This window comes from Equus caballus, chromosome 16, assembly GCF_041296265.1.
Source record: "Equus caballus isolate H_3958 breed thoroughbred chromosome 16, TB-T2T, whole genome shotgun sequence".
In the NCBI taxonomy this organism is placed as follows: domain Eukaryota; kingdom Metazoa; phylum Chordata; class Mammalia; order Perissodactyla; family Equidae; genus Equus; species Equus caballus.
Window position 1 is genome coordinate 41,277,571 of NC_091699.1, and position 27,094 is coordinate 41,304,664.

A 27,094-nucleotide genomic window follows, 5' to 3' on the forward strand; every position below is an offset into this window, starting at 1 on the left:
GGACACCAGCCATATTAGCTTAGGGTCCACCCTAATGACCTCATTTTAACTTGATTGTGTCTTCAAAGACCCAATTTCCAAATAAGATGACGTTCGCAGGTATGGGAGCTAGGATGTCAACATGTCTTTTGGGGCGACACAGTTCAACCCATAACCGTGACCCTCACCCCTCCAGACCTCTACTCTTCTCAGGTCCCTGCAGTTACACGTTCTTCTAGCTGGAACCCGTCTGTCCTCTGCTGGCTGCTCTCCTGGGCCTCGAGCTCACTTTAGCTCCTGTCCACCGCAGTGGCTTCCCACACGGCAGACCTAGAGTGAGCTATTTTGATTTGGAATTGGATCCCCTATTCTCCTGGGTAAAACCCTTCAAGAGCAGCTAGAAGGAAATCCACGAGCGCCTGGCGCTCCTTAACCTCGCTCTGGCCTGGCCTCCTGCAACGCTGCCTCTCACTCCCTCTGCTCCAGCCACAGCAGACGCCACATGCTTCTCAGCACACCACACTCTTCCTCGCCCCAGAGCCTCTGCCTCTGCTGTTCCCTCTGCCTGGTGCCCTCTTCCCTGGCTCTTCCTGTGACTGGCTCCTCCAGGTCTCAGCTCAGAGAGGCCGTCCCTGACCCCCCTAGCTAAAGTTCCCCCATCTTGGTCCCCAGGTCCCGCAGCTGCTTCACAGAACTTACCACCATCTGAAATTGCCTTCTTTGGTTGTTTCTTTAACTGTTTCCCGTCTGCCTTTCCCAATCAGCACGTCAGCTCCATGAGGGCAGAGACCTTACCTGTCACTCGCTCTAGATGCTCAGTGCCTAGTGCAGGTGTGACACAACAGGCCTGAGTGAATGAATGAATGAATCCATAGCTACCATACAGCAAACTCACTCCTTCATCCCACAAATATTTCCCGAGCATCTACTCTGAGCCAGATGCCGCCTCAGGCCTGGGGCATGGAGGAGAGCCCAGCCCAGCCCCGGCCACTCGCTCACAGAGACAGAAAGCGCAGCCCACAGTGAACGACTGACTGATGGAAATTCGGAAAAGGCGCCCTTCCTCACAGGCCTTCACCGTCAGCTGCCAGAAAATTGAACATTCAAAGTGTACTGTCAACTATGGTATTATTGGATGTTGACATGCAGATGTCCCCAAGGACCAGCTGCCCCTTTCTGATGTCTTAGCAATGCCCCCCCACCATAAGCCCTGAACCTCCAACAGCCCTGGAGCAGAGGAAGAGAGGGCAAGATCTCAAAACGGTGGCGATGTAGTTCCTGCCAACCACCAGGTTCGGGACTTGGATTGGCACTTAAATTCCTTGAAGTGATCAAGAAGAAACCCTTGGGCCTGCCGGGAGGGGCGTCCCAGGAACTCCTATCACTGGGAAGAGCAAGTCTGCCCATGGCCTTGCCCGTCTCAGCCCCGCCATCAGGGGGCCCAGCCTGGGCCTGCTCCGGGAGCTACGACCTTCTGTTCTTTAGAAGCCCCTGATCCGGGAAAGCACATGCTCTTAAACCTGAGGCCTGGAAGTTCCTTCAGGCAGGGCTTTCCCAAGAACCCCCAGCCTCAGGCTTTGCCGCAGGAGGCCCCAGGTGAAGTCACACCTGAGGCTAGTTATTTTCTTTCTTCCAAAATCCCCACTTGGGTCCTTGTACGTAACTGGATTCAGGTTTTCCTGGGGAGAGAGTACAGAACAAACTGGTCCTTGCGTAATGTCTGTCACCTTCTTCCTCAAAGATGATTTTTGAATAGGTAAAACAAATTTTTTACTATAATTGTTAAGTTTTTAAGATTATTTCCATTAAATATGAAGTAGCTACAAAAGACTATTTGGAAAACTGCATATATAAGGTATAACGAAGCTTGGCCAACAAACACTCGTATATCTGACCACCTGCCTAAAGAAAAAGCACCTGACCGTCACCTGAGAACACCCCGGGCCTCTGCCCACACTTCCACTTCCCTCCTCTCTCAGAGGTCCCCACTCTCCCTGCCAGCCATTGTCACAGGATCCCTAGTTCTAAATTGCCGAGATTCCAGCCTTACGTAAATGGGACCAGTGTGTCTCTTCTATAATTTGCTCTTCTCATTTACTATATGTTCCGAGATTCAGCCACGCTCTTGTGTGTATCTGGGAGGTGTTTCCAAGGTTGAATGACGTTCCACTGTAAATATGCCACAGTTCCTCTCTGCACACTGCTGTTGGTGGACACTTGGGTTGTTCCAGAACTTTTGCCACTACAAAAATGTTGCTGTGGACTTTATATGTCTCAGAGTGTAGTGTCCGTGAGTCTCTCAGGTCTGGGTCTGGAAATGGAATCACTGAGTCCAAGGGCACGTACCTTCTAACCTGTAGGGGAAGCAAAACTTTACTTCTATCCTCTTAGGGCCTCTGGTCGGGCCTGAGAAGTAAATCGACCTAAGACAGATTAATAGGAGAAAAGCTCACAGATTTTTACAGGCACATGGGAGCCCCCATAGAAAAATGAAGACCCGAAAAGCAGATAGGCCCAGGTGCATATATACCAGGTTGAACAAAGAATAGCGATTGTGGAAAAGTAACTGAAACGTATGGGGAGACTAAAGGAAGATAAGAGTTATTTTAACAAAGTCTGTGCTTCTCTTGGCCTCAATTCCCCATCTCTGGTGATAAGAATGTTTCTTTCCCCCTGGTGCAGGGTGGCATCTTTCACATGGGAGTTTTATCTCCTGCTTTCAGGAAGAAAAGGGGAAGTCAGAGTGCCCTTCTTGCACCTGCTGTTTTTCAAGTGTCTTGAGCTCAAAATAATCCTTATGCCAAAGTGGCATATTTGGGGCGGCATACTCTGCCCCCTTCACACTTTATTTGATAAAGCCAGAGTGGTTATAGTAAATTACACTCCCACCAGTAGTGTAAGTGTTCAGCTGCCATATGTCTTTACCAGCATTTTCTATTTTTCAAGCTTTTTAATTTTTGTGAACCTGGTGGATATATAATGGTATCTCATTATGGCTTTTGCTTTCTTTTTTAAAAACAGCAGGCTGGATTTAAAAGATATATGTAGAAACCTATAAATTTTTTTCAAGCACTCTTGGAGCATTTACAAATGTTGACCACATTCTAGGTTACAAAACAAATCCAGATACCAAAGAATCACTATCATGTCGTCATGTGTGTCTACAACATAATCAAAGGACAATAAAAAACAAATCAAAAAGAAACTAAAATATATTTGAAGGTATACTATACTTCCTAATTTACCAAAGAAGGTATCAAGAAAATCTTTAGACCCGAATGATAGTGAAAATATTATATATTGAAACATGTAGGGTGCAGCTAAACCAGTATTTAAGGAGAAGCTGATAGCCTTGAATGCACATAGAAAAGAAGGCTGAGATTGAATGAGCTAAATGTCGAAGTTAAGATGTTGGTAAAGAACAACAGAACCAATCCAAAGAACATAGCAGTAATGAGAAAATTAGAATAAGAGCAGAAACTGAAGAGGCAGAAAAGAAATATATGATAATGAAGATCAATATGGCCAAAAGCTGGTTCTTTTAAAACAATTGTAGAGAATGATTTGGCTGACTTTATGCCCGTAAAATTTTAAACTTTCTAAAAACATCCAGAAAATTTTGTTGAACAATTTGGCTTATGGAGAAATTGACAACCTGAATAGTTAATAACACTTAAGGAAATTGAATTGTGAGTCAATCTTGCCACAAAGAAACCATCCGTTTTATAGGTGAGCTCCATTAAGCTTTAAAGGAATTCATCAATTTGGTTTTATACAAAGTCTTCCAGACAATAGAAAATGAGGGAACACTTCCCACCTCATTTTATGATAAAATAACTTTGATACCAAAATTACACAAGGACAGCGAAAGAAAAGTAAATTCTAGGTCAATCCACTCATGAATATTGATGCAAAAGAATCCTGAGCAGGACTCCACAATCCCACAGCTGGGACCTGGTGGCGCTGGAATTATTTTTAGCCGGTGCCACAGATGCCTCCTCTCTGGGAGTCTGGTCTGGACCAGAGCAGCTAAGGGGCTCAGGCCTGAAATGGCCATGGGCTCCCTCGTCTCTGAATCCTGCCAGTCCAGAGCCAGGCCAGAGTCAATGGAAAGTTCCAGGGGCAGTTTTTCCAGGGATGTCTTGTCCAGGCTCAGCCAGGTAAACATCGGAGAGAGGGAGAGACGTCCCAGGGTGACTTCGAGGCCCAGTCCTGCCCAGCGGCACTGCGGCCTGCAGGCACTCCTCTGCCCCGGCCTGCTCTGCCCACAGCCAGGAGCCAGGCAGCAGAGCCCTGGCCTGCCTACCCCGGCAGGAGCCACAGGCTGCAGGGAGACACAGCGCCTGCAAGAGTTGAGCCAGAAGGCTGGCTAGGGCAGATGCGACATGTAGACCTCGGACTGGCCACAAGGGCTGAAGCTGCCTGCCTTCTGCCTTGCAAAGGCTTCACCATCCCAGAGCAAGGACATGGCAACCATGGGAGGCTGAGCTCCTTGGGAGGGCTGAGTGGGGATGGTCTCCTCCAGAGAGCAGGGCCTCCTTCCAGCTCACCCCTCACAGGGAGATAGTCCCCATACCTAGGGAGGGGGCAATCAGGGAAGGCTTCCCAGAGGAGGTGCCATCTGCACCTGATGGAGTGCAGAGTCCCGGAGGAGTAAGCCAGGCCAAGAGGAGGTGGCAGCATTCCAGGTGGAGGGGAGAGAGGACTTGCTCCCAGTCAGGGAAATCAAGCAAGTCAGCCAGACCAGAGCAGGAGGCAGAGGCTGGGCAGGGTCAGGACAGAGGTGAGTGCTGTAGGAGAGAGGACAGTGGGGGCAAGAGGTCAATGGGGCCTGGGGAACCAGGCCAAGGAGCTTGACATGGGAGGTCCGAGGTTAGCCGGTCGGAGGCAGCTCTAGCATAGCGTTAGGAGCCTGCACCGTGAAGTCAGGAGAAGCTCTGTTGGACCCCTGGCTCCCTTACTCACTAGCTCTGTGACCTTGGCCGCCACCTTGGCCTCTCTTACCCTCGGCTTCACCAGCTCTAAAATGGGTTAATATTAGAGCCTACGGAACACAGTGCTAGGCACACAGTAAGAACTCAGAAAATGGCTCCTATTTCTTTTTTTTTTTTATTTGAGTTCGTAATAGTTTACATCATTGTGAAATTTCAGTTGTACGTTATTTCTTGTCTGTCACCACCTAAGTGCTCCCCTTCACCCCCTGTGCCCACCCCCCACCCCTCTTCCCCTGGTAACCACTGAACTGTTTTCTTTGTCCATGTGCTTGTTTATATTCCACATATGAGTGAAATCATGTGGTGTCTGTCTTTCTCAGTCTGGTTTATTTCGCTTAGCATAATTCCCTCCAGGTCCTTCCATGTTGTTGCCAATGGGATGATTTTGTCTTTTTTAATGGCTGAGTAGTATTCCATTGTGTGTATATACCACATCTTCTTTATCCAATCAGTGGTCGATGGACACTTGGGCTGCTTCCATGTCAGGGCTATTGTGAATAGTGCTGCGATGAACATAGGGGTACACATGTTACTTTGGATTGTTGATTTCAGGTTGTTTGGGTAGATACCCAGTAGTGGGATAGCTGTGTTATATGGTATTTCTATTTTTAGTTTTTGAGGAATCTCCATACTGTTTTCCATAGTGGCTGTACCAGTTTGCATTCCCACCAGCATTGTATGAGGGTTCCCTTGTCTCCACACCCTCTCCAACATTTGTGATTTTTAGTCTCAGTGATTACAGCAAATGGCTCCTATTTCTGTTGTGACTTTTATCTGGTCAAAGAAGCGGCCAGCTCCCTCAGGCTGGAGCGCAGGGAGAGCCATGGCTGTGCACCCCGTATGCAGGAAGCATCCAACAGAGACAGTAACCAAGGCCCAGGAGTGAAGGGGGTGTTGAGGGCGTGGGGGAGAGCGACAGAAACAGATCCCTGTGCAGATCCAGTCCTCAGCCAGCTGCCGAAGCCCGAGCAGGAAGACACAAGCAGATTCCTTCCTAGGAGGGAACGGATCCCACACGGCTGTCCGTACAATCGAGAGACACCTGCCTCCCAACAGTGCGAGGGAAGAATGACGATAGGTGTGAGGAGAGGGATGTGTAGGTGACTTGGTCCTTTCCTCTTTATTTTCCAAACTTTCCACAATACTCCATTTTTATCACTTTAAAAAGTGATCTTTGCTCCTGTCATTTTTTAAACTTTTCTTATTTTTTTTTTTAAGATTTTATTTGTTTCCTTTTTCTCCCCAAAGCCCCCCGGTACATAGCTGTATACTCTTAGCTGTGGGTCCTTCTAGTTGTGGCATGTGGGACGCCGCCTCAGCGTGGCTCAATGAGTGGTGCCATGTCCGCGCCCAGGACTCGAACCGACGAAACACTGGGCCGCCTGCAGCGGAGCGCGCGAACTTAACCACTCTGCCACGGGGCCGGCCCCTAAACTTTTCTTATTTTTTATTACTCAACACATGTTATTGTAGAAAATCAGAAAATACAGATTGGGGGGGATAAAAAAATAAAGAAGATCATCCATTGTCCCTCCGTCCAGTGTAACCAGAGCTAACACGTAGTGTGAATCCCCTCACACTTATTCTGGCACAGATCATCACCTATAGTGTAAGCAAGACCTGTGTTATGACTTCCTCTCCACACTCCACAATAGATCATGCACATGCTTTCACATCATACCTTTTTTATGGGTACATAGTATTCCACAAATATAGCTGTGCCACAATTTGTTTTGACTGATCCTTGATTTTTGGATATTGAGGTTGTTTTTTATTCTTCCATATCCTAGTAGACATATTTTGGTGCACATCCTTTGTTCTTTCCTCAGGATCCCACGTATTGGCTCATGAGTGGGTTTCTGTGAAGTTGGGTGCAAAATGCTGAGTGTACGTGAGGATGTGCAGACCTTCCAAGGAGAGGGAGCATGACCTTGTCAGATCCTTAGGGGAGCTCATTTCCCAGAGTCACGAACCACTGCTGCAGAAAACACAGACTGCGAATGTGCCTTGTCTCCTTCCTGTCTTCATTCTTGTACAGCGCAGTTAGGCAACTTGGACCGCAGAATTCCAAACAGCTTCATTTCAAGGAAATAATAACTTCCCATTTAACTAATAATTATCAGGTGCCAGGCACCACTCTAGTACTTTACATGCACCATCTCACAACAATCCCATGAAGTTGGTATGACTGTTATCCCCATTTTACAGAAGAGAAACTGAGCTCAGAGAGGTTAGGTGCCTTGTGCAAGGTCACACAGCAGGTCAGTGGTGAAACCAGGAATCAGACCCAGGCGGCTGCCTGAGAGCCCACTCTCTGAGGCACAAATTTGCCCAAGTGTCACCGCCCGGGGCAGCAGGTAGGGCTCCCAGAGCCCAGGAAGCAAGCCCTGAAGCAGCGGTTCCGCTGCTTCTCTCCACCAACCTGTCGAGGCTGTTTGAGTTTCCATCAGGGACCTGCCTATAAAGAGATGCTGCAGAAAATCAAGAGTGTCTGCCTGCTTGAAGGTGCCTTCAGGGTGGGCAAACGTCACGTGGGCCCGGCTGGTCCTGCTGTCCTACACTAGCTACATCCCCCCTGCTCAGAGCAGCACTCTCTCTGGGAGCACAAGGTCGGCTGTCAAACGCTGCTGACCCCAGACTGGGAGGGGGAAGGAGAGTGGATGGAGCGGATGCTGGGGCCTGTGGGCAGGACCCCCCTGCCCTGCCACCTCCTTTCACACTGGGGCTCGTGTCTGCAGCAGCCCAGATGGAGGGCAGCGTTGTCTGCGTGAAGCCGCTGACTCCGCGGTCAGAGTTGCCTTGAGCTAAACCGGCCACGGCTCTGCCCGCCACTCGGGCGGAAGGGAGGGTGGTCGTGGGGAAGCCAGCACGTCCTCTGGGAACAGTATCAGAGATAAAGTTTCTAATGGCCGGACTTATCTGCACTTATTACGCGCCATGCTTAGGCAGGAAGCTTTATGTTATCTAATTTCATCCTCTCGGCAACATTCTATTATCTTCATTTCCCAGATGAGAAACTGAGAATTGGACAAGTTGAGCGGGTGACAGAGCTAGGAGGCGTCACAGCAGGGATCTACACCAAGGCAGTCCGATCCCAGAGCCCACAGCCTTCTCCCTCTACCCCTCAGCAAACCCAAGGAACCTGGGGGAAAGTTCCAAATGTGGGCTTCTGCCACCAGACAGAGAGCTCCCCCAGGGCAGGGACCAGGTCTTCACATCCCAACAGGCCGAGCCTCAGAGATGACGGATCCCGCATCCGACAAACCTGAGGTCTCTATTTGTCACCTGCCAGCTGTGTGGCCTTGGAAGAGTTACTTAACATCTCAGAGCCTCATTTTCTCATCCGTGAATGGGAACTAACGAAACTCATTTGGTTTGAGGGCTATAGCAGCAAATGAGATGATTCAGCAGGGTCTAGCCCACAAGTGCTGTACCCAATCAATGGTCCCCATTTCCACCCTGCAAGTGGACTCAGTTGCTGTCTCCTCAGATTCATGACAAATCTGAGTCTCCAAGAGGGAATGGCCTCAGGCTGCCCAGCTCCCAACCTGAAATAATAGTGATGTAATAATCATATCAGCAGCTAAGGTGCATTGACTGCACACTGTGCCAGGCCCAGTTCTGAGAGCTTTACACATTAACTGTCAAGATACAGCCCTGGGAGAGGCAGCAGCTTCCCAACCTGACCTGCCAGCGGGGAGACGGGGTCAACAGGGCACGCACAGGCAAGCCCATCTGGGCACAAGGTAACGGGCGTCCCCACCAGGAGACTCTAGCCCCCAACTTGGGCCTCACATCCCTGTCTGGGACCTGCAAAATGGCTTTCCCTCCTCACCAGCTCACCAGGTGGCTCTGAGGATTCGAGGTTGGGGCTGTCACCAGAGGGCTGGAGAAACAGAAGGAGGATGTCAGGGATGTTGGGGAAACCTGCCTCCAGGCTGCCCCAGGGCCTAAGGTGGTGCTCAGTAAATGTTTGCTGACTGACTAATACTTGTTGACTATACTTTAGGGTCCCATTTTTAGAACACAGCAGCTGGATGGGCCATCTTTGTAATAGATACCTACAAAAAAGAGACGGGAAGGATACACACGCGATGTTAATCCTAATGATCTTCACTGAGGAGAGGCGGGGTGGGGGGGTACAATGGTCATGTTTCTGTCTTTTTTTTTTTTTTCACTGTCTACATTGTCTACAGTGAGCAAGTATTAATTTTATAGTCAGAAGAAAATAAGCTTTTCTATGAGTTTAGGACTCATCCTGTTTTACAGAAGAAGAAATGAAGGCGCAGAGGGGTTAAGCCATTTGCCCAAGGTCACAGGGTAAGAAGAGGGTGGCTGGGACAGACCCACACGCCTGCCACCCCATCCCCCGCACCCCTGGAGACTCAGGCCCTCAGGACTAGCGCCATTTCCAGCTGCTGCGTGGCGGGAACTCGTCTCTCCGTTTCCCATGATCAGGCCCTGAAAATGCCCCCACCGCCCCCCCCAACGCCGCGAGCTCCCCCAACGCCCGGGAGAGTCCCCTGAGAGAGCTAGGTCCCTGCGGATCTCAGGAGAGCAGCCAGTGGAAAGAAATACATGCGACCCCCCATTCCAGCTCCTCGGATCTGCCGTATGTTCATAAATAAAAGAATGCCCAGGCTATTTCGGGCACCTGTAATTTTCTACTTGAATAACCTGGGAAGTGGCCGCCTGCCCGCTTCTCTGCCCTGCTCATGGCGCCAGAAAGGGGGAAACGTGATCTCCCCGGAGTAACGGGATCCGGGGCCGGGCCGCGCTGCTCGTTTCCCTGCATTTGCCCCATTCCAGAAAGCCCAGGTGTCCCTGGCGCCACCTCCACCGGGACCTGGGAACGCAGAATGCAGGCCAAGTTTGGACGCTGTGGGCTAGGGTGTGGTTCCTTCCAGGTGCAAGAGGCAAACCCCAGCTCTGCCACTTGCCAGCTGTGGGACTTTGGGCAAGTGACTGAACCTCTCTGAGCCCCGGTTTCTTCATCTGTAAACCAGGGATGACTAGACCACCTGGCAGGTTTGGTAGAGGTGAGGTGCCTGGCTCTTAGGGTAGGTGCTGGTGCTGCTGCGGTTGTTAATCCAGGCATGAGGATGGGGCTGCTCTGGAAGGAGCCCCACATCAGACTCTCAGCCCGTCACCCAGCTCTCCTGCTGACCAGCTCTGTGACGTTGGACAAGTCAATTCCCCCCTTAATTATTCTAAGCAAAGTTGTTCTTTCTATTTAGCAAAGAATCCATGATTGGTATTGAAAATTTAGAAAAATGAATGAAGAAAATTAAAAATCGTGATAACTCAACCACTACTATTTATTGAGCACCAACTCTGTTCCAGGCCTCATGCTAGGTGCTTCACATTCAGTAGCCCTAATTCTCCCAAGTCTGCACCTGTTTGTAGATGAGAAAACTGGGGCTCAGAGAGGTGACATGACTCACATAAGGTCACACTGCCGGTAAGTGGGGCAGAAATCAAACCCAGTCTCTCACTCTCCAAAGCCCGTTGCACTGGTTTTCTATGGTTGTGTCACAAATTACCACACAATCAGCAGCTTCGAACAACAAACATTTATCAGCGTCCATGGGCTGGAGCCTGGCCTGGCGTAGCTGTGTCCTGTGCTCAGAGTCTCTCAGGGGTTGGTCAGGCTGCACGCTCACCTGGAGCCTCGACTCGGGAAGAATCTGCTTCTGAGCTCATTCGGGTTGTTGGCAGCATTCATTTCCCTGTGGTGTAGGACAGGGGGCCCAGAGATTTGCTGGTTGCTCGCTGGAGGCTATCCTCAGGTGCTAGGTGCCACCCACAGCGCCAGAGGCTGCCAACAGTTCCTGGCCACAGGGGCTTCTCAACATGGCTGCTCCCTTCACCAAGTCAGCAAGGAGAACCTCTTGCTAGTGCACACTAACAAGACAGAGTCACACACACACACTTACACACATACAAATAAAAACACACATTACCGTAAGTATGAGAGTGACATGCCATCAGCTTCGCCATAGTCTATTGTTAGAATCAAGTCACAGGTCCCGCCCACACTCAGAGGGAGGGGATCACACCAAGGTGTGAACAACTGGGTATTGCCTGCTCCTCTCAACACAGCCAGCTCCCCTTTTCCCACCAATTTCCTCACCCCCACCCTCCAGGAGAAAACTCAGAGCTGGCAGCTGTGAAGTCAGTTTCACATTGTAAACATCTGGTCACATCGTGGACCAAGAAAAGTGGCTCTCATGGGACAATGGCTCATGACGTATAAGACACATTTGAACCGCAACCCTTAGTACCACACGGTGTAAAGTCTCAAGGAGGAGCAGAAATGGACAGGACATGGCGCTCAATCTCAGAAAACTTTCCAGGAGGTTGGAAAGATGTACCAGCCCGATGCTGCTTTGGTTGCAGGAACACTGAGTTAAGGGAGAAGAAAAGGCAATTTTATCATCTCTTGTAGCTGAAAGTCTAGGAGTGATGGCTTCAGGCAAGGCTGGACCCAGAGTCTTAAATGAAGTCTTCAAGACCCAGTCCCTCTCTTCCTCATGGCTCCACTTTCCTCTGGTTGATCCCATTCCTAGGCCAGGCCCCCCTCATGGAAACTCCCCGCATTTGCAGGCTTATAGCATTCCTACAGCTAGCAGGGTATGAAGGCTGGAGGGAGAAATACGTACAGAGGGGAAAGGTGTCTTGTGACAAGAAGTCGTGGGAAATGAAATTGAAAGAGCAGGTTGAAATGTAGAAGGACTAGAATGCAGACAAAAAAGACTAGCCTTTACTCTGTGGTCCAACATTTTCTGGTGTGTTCCACAGGATTTTAATAGGTGTTAGATGAACCAAGGGTTTCAGGGCCAACAGTCAGGGTTAAGCCCAATTAAGCAGGTTTCTTTCCTGCAGAGCCTTTACAAGTTCACGCTTCGAGCTGTGGATCTCCAAGAGGAGAGCTGTGAGCTACAGCATTCCCCAAGGCATGGCTCTCAATTCTGTACTTTGGGAAGTGCCATTGTGGGTCATAGGGAGCCACCGAAGACAATGGAGCAAGACAATAAGACAGCAAACGTGTTCTGGGAAGAACACAATGGAAGCCCCATAGGAGATGACTATAGCCACCCATGTCAAGGTGACGACCACCCAGACCAGGGGGTCAGTGGCAGAAACAGGAATAAAGGTACATGGTGAGAGATGGGATGTAGGAAAATATGTAAACTGGCTCAGAAAACGCTGCTGTTTTGCTGGTGGTGAAAGTGAATTAGTTTTGAATTTTGCTCTTCCACTGAAAGCAGGGGCAGTGTGGGGACAGAACGCAGGCTCTGAAGTCCAGCAAACTCGTTTTTACTACCACTTTGCATTCGGGCAAGTTACTACCTCCCCCTGAACCTCAGTTTTCTCACTTTTTAAAGGAAAATATTAAGCCCTTTTTCTCAGCATCCTTGTGAGCACTCCAAGAGAAATACACAGAGAGAGTGCTCAGCTGTGAGTTGGACTTCCACTTCCGGCCATGATGGAGCACCTGGTACCAGACCGGCTCTCCCACCAAAAATAATGCAACACCTGACAAAATAAGAGGCAGCCGTTCGCAGGCAGTGGAGAGCAGGCACTGTGACCTCTGAGGGAGGGGGAACCCACAAGGCAAGCCCCTCAGCACCTGGGCTCTCATCCTGGGACAATTCCCCCAGCACGGCACAGGGCAATGGAGCCCCGACAGCATGACAGTCCCTCTGAGCTCAGGAGGCAGAGGTCAGAGTTTGGGGCAACAAAAGCAGGAATCTGTGGAACAGGACACGGGAGAGGAGGGAGCTGCACAGCCAGGGGGCTCCTGCATGGGGGTCCCCCAGGACCCACAAGTCCTTGCCAAGGCTGGGCTGTGCATGCACAGGGTAAGACTACCTGAGGTTTAACAGAGAGCAGCTGTTAGAGGATTGAGAACAAACTGAGACGGCGCAGGTCAAGTGGTACCCAGAGACCTTCATCCCAGGCCGGAGCTGAGACACAAAAAGGCTGTGCCTCAGGAGTGCGGACTATGCTCTGGTTCTAGGGCTGCTCCAAACCTGCCCCAAGGCCTAAGGCCACATCCTTCCAGATCCTCAGGGAAAAAGAGTTTGGAGGCGGGTCCTGCCAAGTTAGGGGGCTTGGGTCATAGCTTGGGCTGTGCACGAATCCTCCCTAAAAAGTGTAAAACCAAGCCATGGGATTGCAAAGAGATCAGCCAGTAATTGTACTGCCAGCTAAAGCAGAATTTAACACTCTTCAGAGAAGAAAACAGAATCCAGAGTCTCAATATCACACACACAACATTCAGTCTACAACCAAAATTTTCTAGACATGCAAAGAAACAGGAAAACACTGCCAGGAGAAACTGACCCCAAGATGGTCCAGAGGTCGGCTTTAGCAGATGAAGACCCTAAAGCACCTACTCCAGAGTTTGGCACGTAGTAGATGCCCAATAAATGCCAGCTGCTCATCTCCACTTGAGCAAAACAATTGTTTGTCCCCCAAAACACTTTGAAACCCAAGGATCAATAAAGGGACCTGAGCCCAGCCCTCACAGACCGAGCTCCTGCCGTCTCACCATACAGGGCTCAGACAGTGAGGGGGGAGGGCTGCCTCGTGCAGTAACAAGACACGAATCATGACCTTGCCACTAACTCACTGTATGAGTCCCTCAACTCCCTGTGCCTCGGTTTCCCTATTTATATAATGAGGAAGGGAAGTAGGTCATCTCAAAGGGCTCTTCCCACCAGGACTCTGAGTTTGTCTAGCACAAGATCTGTTTTCAGCCAGGATACGCTCTGAGCTGGGTCCTGGAAGAACCAGTTGGAGAAGGAATTGGATCTACTTCCAATAGCCTGGGGGAAAGACGTGCTGGGCCGTCTCTCTCCCAGGTATGATAATGTGGGGCTGTGCATAGAGCCTGTTCCTGGAGAAATGTCTCCTAGCAACCAGCCCCACCAACACACAACCTTCAGGGACCTCTGCAGAAACACAAAGGCTTTTTGTGGTTCTCTTCTTCAAAAGCCTGGGTTGGAACTGCTTATCATCCAAGTTGCTAATGTGAAGCAGAGAGAATAGAAGGAGGGGGCACTTGGTGGGGCAGGGGACATTGGGAGGTTATCCATTCACAGCCTCAATCTCCTTCCCCTCTGTGAAATTACCAGAAGTCTAGTGTCAGGGCTCAGAGCAAGGGCTTCAGACCTGAGTTCAAAACCCAGCCCCATTTCTTACTAGCTGGGTAAACTTGGGCAAGTTATCTAACCTCTCTGAGCCACAGTTTCCCCATCTGTAAAATGAGGATAATGATATGTAGGAGGTTGGTGCTCCAGCCAGGTCCCCTTTACTGGTCCAACACACCCATCCCCCAGTCATTGTGAGCATTGGCTGCCAACAGCTGCACCTTTCTCAGAACAATTGCCCTTGGCTGATGGGAGGTGCCTCACCCAGACACACTTGGGAGGTGGACCCCATCTCTCTGGTTATCCCTTCCCACTGTCCTATAGCCAACGACCAACTGATACGGAGCGATAAAAGCCCAGTCTCCTTGCCTCAAAGTAGGACAGTGCTGTGGTATCAGGTACAGTCCAGAACTCCCCATGGGATCGGGCTGAGGCTAGACTTCAGCTGAACCCACATCTTTGCTTAGCTTCTTCTTCTGCCCCATCCTGCCTCCCTCCCTTACTCCTTCACAGATTTCCCACGAGAGCTCTCCCTCAATGTACCATTTGCACAAAGTCCCTATTTCAGTCTGTCTTAGGAAATTCAAAGACGTGAGTACCTATGTCTCACGCCACTGTGACAATCCAGTGAAGGAATGTGCTTCAAGTCCCAGCCAATGCCTGGCACACAGTATGTGCTCAATAAATGGACACCATTCTCCTCCTCCTCCTCTTCAGTATTATTACTGTTGTAATTTAAGGCTGTCCTGGGATCCGAAGGGTGCTTCTAATGCGGACAAGAGCTGGGCATAACTGCATTTATACTGGCTAACACAGTTGAGACAGAGTTATCAGCTTTCTTTGTTTCCTAAACTAATATTAACAAATTATTTTCTTATTATAAATAATGATACAAGTTCATTACCAAAAGAAACCCCTCAGGAAATGCAGAGAACTACAAAATGAATGAATGAATGCGTACAATTCCCCACCAATTACATATAATCACTGAGGGCATTTTGATTCATATCCTTCCAAACATTTTCCACATAAATTTACCTAATATATATATGTAGATGCACACATATCTACACACACAAACATATTTATATAACTGATGTAACACTAAATATATAGTGTAATACTACATATGTAATTACATATATACGTGTATATATATAAAACCAATTTTGCTACCAAAAATATGAAATCATATTATCTGACTTTTGTTTTTACTTGATTTTCATATAGATAGTGGCCTTCTACCGTGTGGGTAAACATCGGTCTGCAACATCAATTTTGACCACAGATGGTTACATTTTACGGAGATAACATGGTTTGTTTAACCGATCCCCTATCTCTGGACATTTACCTTATTGCCAATCTTTTTGCTATTATGAACAATGCTGGCGAATGCACATCCCTGATCTCATATCTTTGTGCGTGTGTTCAGTTATCTCCCTAAAACAAATTCCTGGAAGTGGAACAGCATGGAGATTGGCACGCACGTGTTCCCCTGCAGGATGACTCTACTACCAACGCTCCCTCCAGGAGTGCACCACTGGGTCCATTTCCCCACACGAGGATCCAACACTCTCCAGCACTAGGTATCATTTTGCTTTAATTTTTGCCAATCTGATAGGTGAAGAATAGTACTCCCTTGTTGCTTGAGTGTGCATTTCCTTGGTTTCTGGGGAGGCCGGGGATCTTACGTTCGTGGCCGTTTAGATTTCACCTGCTGAGAATCTCCATTGTCCAGCCCTTGGCTAGGCCCTTCTGGGTGTCTCCTCTCTTCCCCCTTCCCCACCCTGAACCACAGGCTCCGTGGCTCCCCTGGAGCGTTATTTCACAAGCAGCAAAGCCCTGCTTTCTGCACGATTGGCCTCCCAGGAAGGCAGAGTGTCCACCCAGAGCCCAGCAGCCAGCCAGAGCTGGGATTAGTGGAGACTAGGCCGTGACCGCCAGGTGCCCCCACACCAAGGCTGCTCTCCTGGCCCGTCCACAGCCCTACACCATGGAGACTGTAGAAACCAGATCCGCTTAAAGAAGAAGTCTGTTTTCTCCAAAATTCCAAACCCACCCAGCAGTACATTCCAGGGGTGATTATTAGCATGACTTGAGGAGTCTTTTCAGAAGAACCTACTAGAACATTCCTTTAAAGTCCAGCACTCTCAAGAGGTTTAAAACAAGATTGTACATATGCCAAGATCTATCACAGTTGAAAACACCCCAACCAGTGACCCGGGGATTCCACTGGTAAGAATTTGGAAATTTGGGGGCTGCACTTTAAACCCATCTGCATTGTTTAAATTATTACCCTGAATATGCTTTACCACCACATAATGAAAAAGCTCGAAAGTTTAAAAGTGAGCCGACGATCAATAATAATAATTGTGATAATAGAATGACTATTAAATAGTTTATTGAATGCCAATTTTGTGCCAGGCACTATGTGTTCTCTCATTTAATCTTAAAACCAGCCCTATTTTAATATCCATTTTATACATGAGGAAACTGAGTCTTAGGTTCAGAGGCTTCTTAAAGCTACATCTGATTACAAAGCTTTGGCTCTCTCCATGGTTCTGGTGCCCAAAATGAGACCTTGCTGTGTGGGGGCTTTGTCAGGACCTCTCAGAGTGGGTCCCTCCTGGTGGGCTGGATGGTTTCCCACTGAGGCAGCTGCTCCGTCGTCTGGTCTGTGCCTGTGCCCTGCAGTCAGGTCTGCTCCTGACCTGACTCTTTAGAGTTGCACTGCCCAATATGGTCTACTTAAGTTAATGAAAATTAAATAGGACTAACATTTCAGTTCCACAGTAGCACTAGCTACATTTCAAGTGCTAACTCGCCACATGTAGCTAGTGGTACCATATTGTCAGCACAGATATCAAATATTTCCATCATCACAGAGTATTCTATTAGATGGTACTGCCTTATCACAGCTTCAGGGCCAGGCCAACCTGGGTTCAAACCCTGCTCAACCTGGGTTCTAACTGGGTGAGCTGAGCAAGTCATTTAACCTTTCTGAGCCTCCATGTTCTCATCTGTAAATTGGGATGACAATATAGCTACTTCACTGTTGCAGGGGTTCATTGGGATCATGCCTGTTGCATAGTTAGCCCAACACCTGTCACAGGAGCGGTCTAAAGGGTAGGACTCTGGAGCCAGACAATTCCGTGACCTTGGGCAGGTCACCTCACTGCTCTGAGCCCCGCCTCCTTGTCTGTAAAATGAGGTGAATGGCACCCACCTCGAAAGGCTGTTGGGAGCAACAGAGCATATAGTCGGTGCTCAGAGAGGGTCAAGTCCCTTTCCCCTTTGTGAAAGGGGATTTCCTCTGTCAAGCAAAGCACTCTCCCATGACCCAGAAGTAAATATTCCAGAAGAAGGAATCCAGAAGGTCAACGGACCAACAAAAGAAAGCTCAACCTCCAAAATACAATGATCATGGGGTACTGTTTTGTCATCCATCAGATTGGGGGAGGGAGGAAATGGTGAATTTTCTTTTGAAGAATAACACACATATAGAAAAGTGCACTTATCATAAGTATACCACTCATTGAACTTTGAGAAACTGAAAATATCTGTGTCACCACTACTCAGATAAGAAACAGAACATTTGGGCACCCCAAAAGCCCCCTTGTGCCCCTTCCCATCCGTTCTCACCCCCACAAAGCGACCCACTATCCTGACTTCTAATACCATAGATTAGATTTTAGTAGACAAACTTAAAGATTCACAACACCCAGAGTTAGTCAGGGTGTAAATAATCCAGGAATCTCAGACACCAATGGTGGGCATGTGAAGTGGTACAGTCATTCTGGAGGGTAATTTGGTAGCATCCACTAAAATCTAAAATGTAGGTAGCCCTTGGCCAGCATTTCCATGTCACAGTGTCTGCCCTAGAAAAACACTCACATCCATGCACAGAGAGGCAAGCACAAGGATGTTTGGAGCAGAATTATCTGTACTAATGATAAACTGGAAACAACCTAAATGTCCAACTAAAGGGGATTTTTTTTAAAAAAAAGCTATGGGCATGATGCTGTATTATACACTGCAGTAAATCAAAAGAGTGAATTGGGTCTATATGTATTACATATTTCTATATCAAGACACATTGCAGAGTTTAAAAAGCAAGCTGCAGAAAAATGACTTAGGGCCAGCCCCAGTGGCCTAGTAGCTAAATTTGGCATGCTCTGCTTCAGCAGCCCAGGTTTGGTTCCCAGGTGTGAACCTACACCGCTTGTCTGTCAGTGGCCATGCTGTAGCGGTGGCTCACATACAAAAAGAGAAAGATTGGCAATGGATGTTAGCTCAGCCAAATCTTCCTCAGCAAAAAGAAAAAAGAAAAATGACTGAAACACACACACAGCAACAAAAACAGTGATAACCCTGAGGAGGTGGTGAGATTAGGGTTGAGAGAGGACAAGGAGAAATGTAACTTTCAAATTTATAAGCAATTGGGTTGTTCCAAACGTTTAAAGTAGCAATGGATTTATATATTCCTTGTATGAACAATTTTGCAAGCTTTTATGAATTAAACAGCCCACCCACCAAGTCCAGGTATGAAGAAGAAGGCTGCCCCTCTGCCTCCTGGGTCAGGGGGTGGCTCCTCACCCAATGCTTCAGCGTGGGTTCCAGGAGGGCAGTGTTCTGGGCCTCTGAGGCCAGATGGGCTGAGATGAATGGAGCAATGAAAAGACCCTGGAGATCGCAACCATGGAGGCTTCCTTTGACAGAAGACAGTGCCCTCATTACCGCACGTCAGCAGAGAACCTGACACCGGTGTGATGTAAGTGGACCTCTGGAAAGAAACAAGTCCCAGGGTTTGGCGCGTTCTCCAAATAGAGCCCAGCACTTTAAAGGAAGGATTATGGGTTTGGTTCTCTCCGTCCCTGGGGATGGAAGAGTGAGAGGCAGCAGGTGTCGCCTTACACAACACAGTGGCTTTGTGAGAGTGAGGCACTGTGACACCCAGTGGCCATGGGTTTGGGAATGGGGAACGAGAGGAGGGGCCAGCAGCCAAGGATTTACATTAGAAATATCCCACCTGTAAGAATTAGCTTGGCGGGGAGGCTGGCCCAGCGGACTCCATGAAGAAGTATTCCTTTCCACCACACACACACACACACACACACACACCCGATTTGTGAATGTGGCTAAGACTGCAGGCTCCCGAGTCAGACTGCCTCCAGTCTAACTGCAATGCTGCCACTTGCCAGCTGTGTATCTTAGCCTATCCAAGGCCTCGGCTTCCTTCCTCATCTGTAAAACAGCAACCCCACTCTTCCCTGATCTCAAAGGACCCTTACGAGGCTTCAGTGAGACCGTATTGGTAAAGTCTTATCGCGGAGCCCGCCTCTAGGACATGCTCCATAAACATTTGCTACAATTATTCAGTTGGTTTCTCTTTACTAAGTGCCGTGTGCCAGGAACTGTGCTAGGCATTGAAGACACATCCCTGAATAAGTCACAGACCCTGTTCTCATGGCGTTAATGGGGGGTAAAGACACCCAGAGACTCACCTCCCTCCCTCTGTTTCACTCCGGGGTACAAGGACAAATACTCTGAGGTCCTACCCTCATCTCCCCCAAGGTCAGAACTGGGGCTCATCTATGTTTATCTAAGATATGATTCTGCCAATACCTCCTTCCTCTCCCCGACCAACCCAAAGGACTGTGCACAGAAGTGACCTCAATGTGTCCAAAAAAAGCTATGTTGTGGAAATACCAAAAACACAACACACATATTGATACAATCATTGTTGACAGGATCTACTGTAGCTAAACATTCACCTACCTTAGGACTCAGCAACTCCACTGCTGGCTATTTGCCACACAGAAACAAGCACGGTGTTTACTCAAAAATTCATAGAAAGGTGTTCACAGCAGCTTTATTCGCCACAGCCTAATCTGTAAACCACCCGATCGCCCACCCACAGGAGACTAGACAACCACACTGTGATGTAACCGTAAGAGGAAATACTGCTCAGCAATAAAGAGAATGAACTGCTGACACAGGCAGCAACAATGATGAATTTCAAACATACTGTTGAGTGAAAGAAGCCAGACCCCAAAAAGTACGTTTTATGATTCCTTTTACATGAAGTTCTAGAACAAGAGAAACGAATCTTTGGTGATGTGGGTCAGAATAGTGTTTCCTCTGGGAGAAGGTGCGCATTGACTGGGACAGAGCCCAAGGCAGCCTTCGGGGTGGGAGGTGTTTACGTCTTGATCTTGGAAGTGGTTGTGTGGGTGAACACAGACGTAAAACTTCACCGAGCTGCACACTTAAGATTAGTGCACTTTATGGATGTGTGCTGCACCTCAATGTTTTTGCTATACCTCAAAATGTTTACAAACAGAGCAAGGTCCTGTAAGTGTTACTTGCTGCATGCATCCGGTGGGGAAGACCGAGGCAGATGTGTGATGGGTCTGTGGACGTCTTGACACTCCTCCAATAGAGGCAGCTCCCTCTGGGGGAAGCAGTGGAGCAAAGTGGAGAAGAGGAGACTTTGGGGATAGGCTCACTGAAGGTCACCAAGGACCAACCCCAAGAGATTTTTCTCAACAATTGGAGCATGAAAAGAAAAAAGGTGGTGGCCACAGGAAGGACAGGAGAAATGCAATTATCTTTGGCTTCAGCCAACGTTGAGTTGTGTTCGGCCATGCTTGGGTATGTTGTACAATATACAGTAGTATTTCCCCTGGAAATTGTGTGTGCTGACTTTCACTAACCAAAATGACAACTAAGCCAGTATTTTCCAATCCCTAAACAGTGTGAACAAATGAGAATTGGCTGTATTTATCAGCACGGTTCTTGGAAAAGACTATCAATAACCTGTAATACGTCTGCAAAGGTCCAGCTACCTTTTTTCATTTGTTTCTTTGGGAGTTTTTTTGAGGAAGATTAGCCATGAGCTAACATCTGCTACAAATCCTCCTCTTTTTCCTGAGGAAGATTGGCCCTGAGCTAACATCTATGCCCATCTTCCTCTACTTTATATGTGGGATGCCCGCCTCAGCATGGCTTGATAAGCGTCCTGGATCCACACCTGGGATCCAGGCTGGGGAATCCCGGGCAACTGAAGCAGAGCATGCGAACTTAACTGTTACACAACTGGGCCAGCCCCTCCAGGTACCTTTTTAAATCAGCTTTGCATTCACAAGTGGCTGCACTCAGGTGGAGCGTTTTCTTGCTCACCAACTCCAATCATTGAAGGGAGAGAGGCCTCTGTCTTGCTCATTGAGGTTTGGCTGGACACAGGTTGGCCTAATTTTCCAGCAAATCTTTCATGCAAGGGGGGTTGGCAGGCATGCAAGGGACAATTCTTTGAACTCCTGATCTGGGAGCTGCTCCTTATGGAATTCTGGCTTCATAATGCTAATGTTGCCCATGGGACCCAGCCCCACCTCCCAGGTCTGTGTGGGGAGATGTGAGAAGAAACTCAGATCCCCTTTGAGCCCTCTGGAGCAAGGTTGTTTTTCTAAGTCTTGGCATTTTCTTCCACCGGTGAGGTTACTTGTTCTCTTAATCCCCTGGTTAAAAACCACAAAAGAGGCTTGGCCGAATTCTAATTCCTCCCTCTTCTATGCTTTCTTTGGTGGCAGAGCTCAAAATGGTGGCCCCCCAGGGAAACACCAGGACCCCAGGCCCTCCATCCACCCTGGACCATCCCTGGGCAGGCAGCAGGGGCGCCTCCCTTGGTTCTGGCCTTGGCTTACTCTCTGTGGAATCACCCACTTCCCCCATACAACCCAGAGCTCCCCATGTGGGTGCATTCATTCATTCATTCACTTATTCAGTTCATTTATTCTTTCAACAAACCATTATTCTGCATCCAGTCCGAGCCCAGCTCTGGACTAGGCCCTGGGGAGACAGCTGCGAACAGGACCCAGGCCCCTCTCAAGGGGAGCACAGTCTGGTGGAGGAGATAGGGCTCAAACGGTCATAACTCAGTGGCGAATATTAATACAAGGGACGTCTGGAGCGCTGTGGGAGCACATGATCCAGGGGGACCTGCTTGAGGATGTGGCATTTCATGTGAGACCTAAGGGATAAGGAGGAGTTAGCCAGGCAGAGTGGGGAGTGTGTCCCGGGTAGAAGGAACAGCTTGTGCAAAAGTGGGGAGGTGAGAGACAGCACGGCTTTCAGGGAACCTAAGCAGGTCTTAGTGGCTGAACTGTGGGGTGGGAGGGAAAGTGGCCCTGTTCCCTCACTGACCTTCCCTCATATGACAGCCCCTGCATCCCCTCTACTCCAGCCACCCTGGCTGCCTTGCTGTTCCCTGAACGTTCGGCAGCTCCAGCCTCAGGACCCTTGCTCTAGCTGTTCCCTCTGCCTGGGACCCTCTGCCCCAAGACATCTCTTTGGCTAACTCCTTCACTTCCTTCAAGTTTGCGCTCACATCTCACCTTCTTAATGAGACCCCTCGGAGCAGCCATTTATCACCACATACTGCCCCCTTACCACTAAGCACCCCCTCCTCTACGTTTTCTTTCTCCATATTATCTATCGCCCTCTAACATACTCTCTGTTTCACTTACTCATTACGCTTATTGTCTGTCTCACCCACCGGAATGTCAGCTCCACAAGGTCAAGGACTTTGTCTGTTTTCTTTACTGAGGAATCCTAAGCCCTTGAACATTTGAAGGAACAATAGATGGGACTTGAGAGGTTGGCAGGGAGGGGCCAGGTTGCAGAGGTCTTGCAGGCCAGGGGTAGACGTGTGAGTTTGACTTCAAGTACAAAGGGAAGGCACCAAAGGATTTTGAGTAGGGCAGGATCTGAGTCTGAGTTACATTTTAAAAGCTTGTTCTGGAATCAGTGTGGTAAGCGGCTTGAAGGAGGACAATCTCGCAGGCATCCAGGCTTGCTGTGGTGGTGCCTGGGCTGGGGTGGGGGTATCAGGAGAAGTGGACAGATTGAAGAGACCCCAGGGGCTGGACTCACCATGCCTCGGAGATCTGAGGACTGAGGGGTTGCGGGAAGAAAGGACAAGGCAGACCCAAGGTCTCCTGCCTGAGCAACAGGGCCAGAGTGGAGCTGCTTACTAAGATGGGAGGACAGGGGACGAAGAGGCTGGGGGCTGGGATGGTCAAGAGTTCTGTGTGGGCCATGGTGAGTTTGGCCTATTATACTTGCAAGTGGAGATGTCAAGTAGCCTGTTGGACAAAGTTAAGGCTCAGAGGGAAAGTCTGGATTGGAAATAAATGTTTGGGGACCGTTGGCTTAGAGTTGTTTTTAAAGTCATGAGGGTGTAGAGGGAGAAGAGAAGATGTCTAAGAACTGACCTTGAGATCAAACCCTGAAGCCTTCTGCATTGGCCCTCGAAGGACGAGGAGTTTGCCAGGAACGTGGGGAGAAGACAGTCCAGGTAGAAGGAACAGCATGGATAAGACCTCAACATAAAAGAACATGGATCTCAGTACTCTTCCAAACTGTCAGGTCCTCAAAAACAAAGGAAGCCTGAGAAACCATCACAGTCACAAGGAGCCTAAGGAGACATGACAATGAAATGTAAAGTGGTGACTTGGAGGGGATCCAAGAACAAAAAAGAACATTGGGTAAAAACTAAGGAAATTTGAATACAGTGTGGACTTTAGTTAATAATAATGTATCAATATTAGTTCAATGAGTGTAACAAATATGCCATACTACATACTTGTACATCTACGCACATGTAAGAGTTTAATAATAGGGAAACTGGGTGTGGGGTATAAGGAACTCTCTGTACTATCTTCTCAGTTTTTCCCCAAATCTAAAACTGCTCCAAAAAATAAAGTTTGTTTTTTAAGAATGAGCATGAGTCTCATAAATGCCACCCTAACACGCATACACATGAAGATACACACACACAGTCCAAGGACTGCAGTAATTTGTTTCTCTGTAGAGGACTTTCACCCTGACCAGTCCCTTCTGTGGCCAAAAGACTCAGGGACACTATGAATATTTCATCCCTCTGCCCGCTGCCACAGAACTGAGGGTCCTCACCTCCACCTACTTTCTTTCTGTTCACAGAAAGAATACTCTCCTCAGGCCAGATTTCATAGCGAAAATGAGAAGCACAGACTAAATTGCTCAGGTAAGTCAGACCCACCTAGAATTCCTCGGGGGTGCAACCAGAATTAATCCTTTTGGAATGCTCTGTAAAAGCACATTCCTCCAACAATTTTCCTGAACCCCACCTTGCTCAACAGCTAGCACGGTTGCCTCCCTTGCAACAAAAGCTTTGGCACCATCTGGGTTCAAATTCCAGTGCCACTACTAACTAGTTATGTGATCTTGGGCAAGTCATTTGAGCTCTATTTTCTTCATCTCTAAAAGGGGCATAACCATACTTAATCAAAGAGCTATTGAGTGGATTAAATGGGATGAACAGTAAATTGGATATAATTTCATCCTCTGAAGAATGGATATGAGCTAGTGAATGCCAAATGTCTGACATCGTGCCTAGCACTCATGGTGGCTGGTTGTTGACGAGAGACATGATTGGTCTGGCCAATCAGTGAGGTCTCTGAAGATCAAAGTGTGTCACATGGGTCCTTAGGACCCTGGGTGGTGTCTGAAGAGCAGAAGTACAGGGACCTCTGAGTCAGAGCAGAAGCTGGACCTGGGGAGTGGCCAAGCGTCAGCCAGAGAGGGCTTGGATGGTTGTTGGCCTGGAAGGTACCAAGGGTGGAGAAGGCAGAGGCAGAGGGAGGCAGTACTGTGTGGCTGAGGCTCCAACAGCCGGCTCAAGGTTCCTTGGCCCACGGAGGCACAGCCTTGAACAGAGGCCATCCAGAACCTTGGACAGCTCCAGGGGTCTATAGATTGCACCGGGGAGGTGGAGAAGGTTGAAATGTACACACGCCTGTTTCCCTCTTGAAGTTTCGTGGTCTCTTTCTTTGTTGTTTGATTTTGGCAGGTAGTTACAGGTTTGGTGTTTGGGTCATTTGAGGTGGAGAAATTGAAGTGTTCCGGTATTTGGGAGAAATGGAAGTGTTGTTGTGCCCTCAGCAGAAAAATATGGTTATTTGAAGAATTAAAAACATATTTGTTCATTTGGCCATGGGGCACTAGATTTGCGGGTGGAGAACTGGATTGGGTCTTGGATCCTCCAACTAGCTATATGAGCATGAGCAAGCCACCTCCTCTCCCTGAATCTCAATTACCTCATCTCTAAATTGGAGATAATACCTACCCTCCAGCACTGTTGTGAAGGTTAAGGAGACAAAGAGGCAGTAGACCAGAGTGGCCCATGTCTGAGTTTGTATCCCAGCTCCACACCGTGTGATCTCAGAGAAGTTGCTTAACCTCTCTGAACCTCACTTTCCTCATCTGTAAAACTGAATGCTAACAGACTCTAACTCATGGGGCTGGGAAGATTAAACAAAATAGGACGTAAAGCACACGATGAACATTAGTTTTTGTTTTAGAAAAAAACTTAGCACAGCACCAGACAGAGCAGATAATCAAAATGTCAGTTTCTTATACCTTCCAAAACTGCCTCGTTGACTTTGCCCCTCCACCGTTAGCCTCTTTTGGTTGGTCCTCCCATCTCTGGCTGTTAAAGGGACTCCACAAAGCCACAGATATCAATCTTGTGGAGTCCCACAGGCCTCCCACCACAATCTCCTTCCCCCAGAGAAGCCCTGTGCTTCTCGAAGCCATCCACGCCAGGATGGCTTGTTTGTGCTGTGCTAGCTACTGTTCTAAGATAGAGAGATAGAGAGATAGAGAGATAGATGTCGATATATATAGATCTATATACAAAGTTGATTACGCTCACTACCCCAGGAGATAAATACTATGGTTATCCCCACTTTACAGATGAGAAAACTGAGGCTCTCTGAGGTTAACTAATTAAATCGTGGGGTCACAGAGCAATTAATTGGTGGCACTGGGATGTGATCCCAGGGATGGCACTTTAGAACCCCCTCACCTGGTTGTAGCTTTCAACAGGGCCACGGGCCAGGGAAACGGAGAAGAGTAGATGAGAGCCTGAGGCTGGCAATCAGCACACGGGGTTCTCGCCTTGGCCGTGGAACCGCGGGGCCAGTAGTCCTCACGCGGGAGTCGCTGCCCGCTGCCTGGGCTGGGGTACCTGCCCTTGCCCCTGGCCCCTGGCCCCTGGCCCTCCCTCCGCTGCGCCTCCGCGCCGGGCTCTCGCACCGCCGCCGTAACCTGATCCGCGGCGGGGTTTGAGCCTCGGGCCGCGTCACCGCGGCGGAGGCGCTCCGGCTCGGGACTGCGCTCCCGCCGTGCGCTCCCCGGCCGCAGTGCAGGTTCCGCAGTCTGGCGCGCGGGCGGATGGCGCAGAGGCTGGGCGAACGGGCGCTGGGGCCCGCTGAGGCCACGGGGCTGTACCGGGCCGTGCTGCTCAGGTCAGGTAAGTAGGGGCAAGGCCGCCCGGCCCCCTCCTCCAAGAGCGCGAGGAGGGCACGGCGGGCGCACCGCCCAGCCCCTGGCCAGCCCTTCGCCGGGCGCCTCGGTCCTTCATTGCTCTATTTTCCTCTTTTCCTTTGCTTCTTTCATTCTTTTAATTACTTTTCTTTTTCTTCTTTCTCTGCTTCCTACATTCTTCCTTTGGGGGATCTATCTTTAGATATATTGCTTTATTACAGTGTGTGAGCGCGCGCGCACATACACACACTCACGCACACAATCACACTCAGTTTCCTGACTACAAAAGTCCTTGGAGGTTCCACCTCCTGGTCTGTCCCTTAAGCAGAGACTCACACAAGTGCGCAAAGGCGTCTGTGGACGTGGGAGAGCGGAAAATGGGACAGACCGGAGTTGCACGCAGTGGGGCGTAAAGGAGTGCAAGACGCACAGCCCGCTCGGGAAGGGCTTCTGATGTCAGGCGAGGTACTACGTGACGGGGGAAAGGCGGGGAGCAATTTACGGGAAGATGACGAACCGTTTTTCTTTTCTTTTTTTTTAAGATTTCATTTTTCCTTTTTCTCCCCAAAGCCCCCAGGTACATGGTTATATGTTTTT

The 27,094-nt window shown here is 49.0% G+C and overlaps 1 protein-coding gene across 1 annotated transcript in view; it reads left to right on the forward strand.

Moving 5' to 3' along the window:
• The first annotated feature begins 8,596 nt into the window (after window positions 1–8,596).
• The window catches only part of FAM107A (family with sequence similarity 107 member A), a 38,014-nt gene continuing 19,516 nt past the window's right edge, over window positions 8,597–27,094 (forward strand). The window contains exons 1-4 of the mRNA XM_001488861.6: window positions 8,597–8,719; window positions 15,362–15,446; window positions 15,564–15,717; window positions 24,131–26,483. Coding sequence (XP_001488911.2) covers window positions 26,405–26,483 — 79 coding nt within the window. The 5' untranslated portion in view covers window positions 8,597–8,719; window positions 15,362–15,446; window positions 15,564–15,717; window positions 24,131–26,404. The remainder of the gene's footprint in view (window positions 8,720–15,361; window positions 15,447–15,563; window positions 15,718–24,130; window positions 26,484–27,094) is intronic.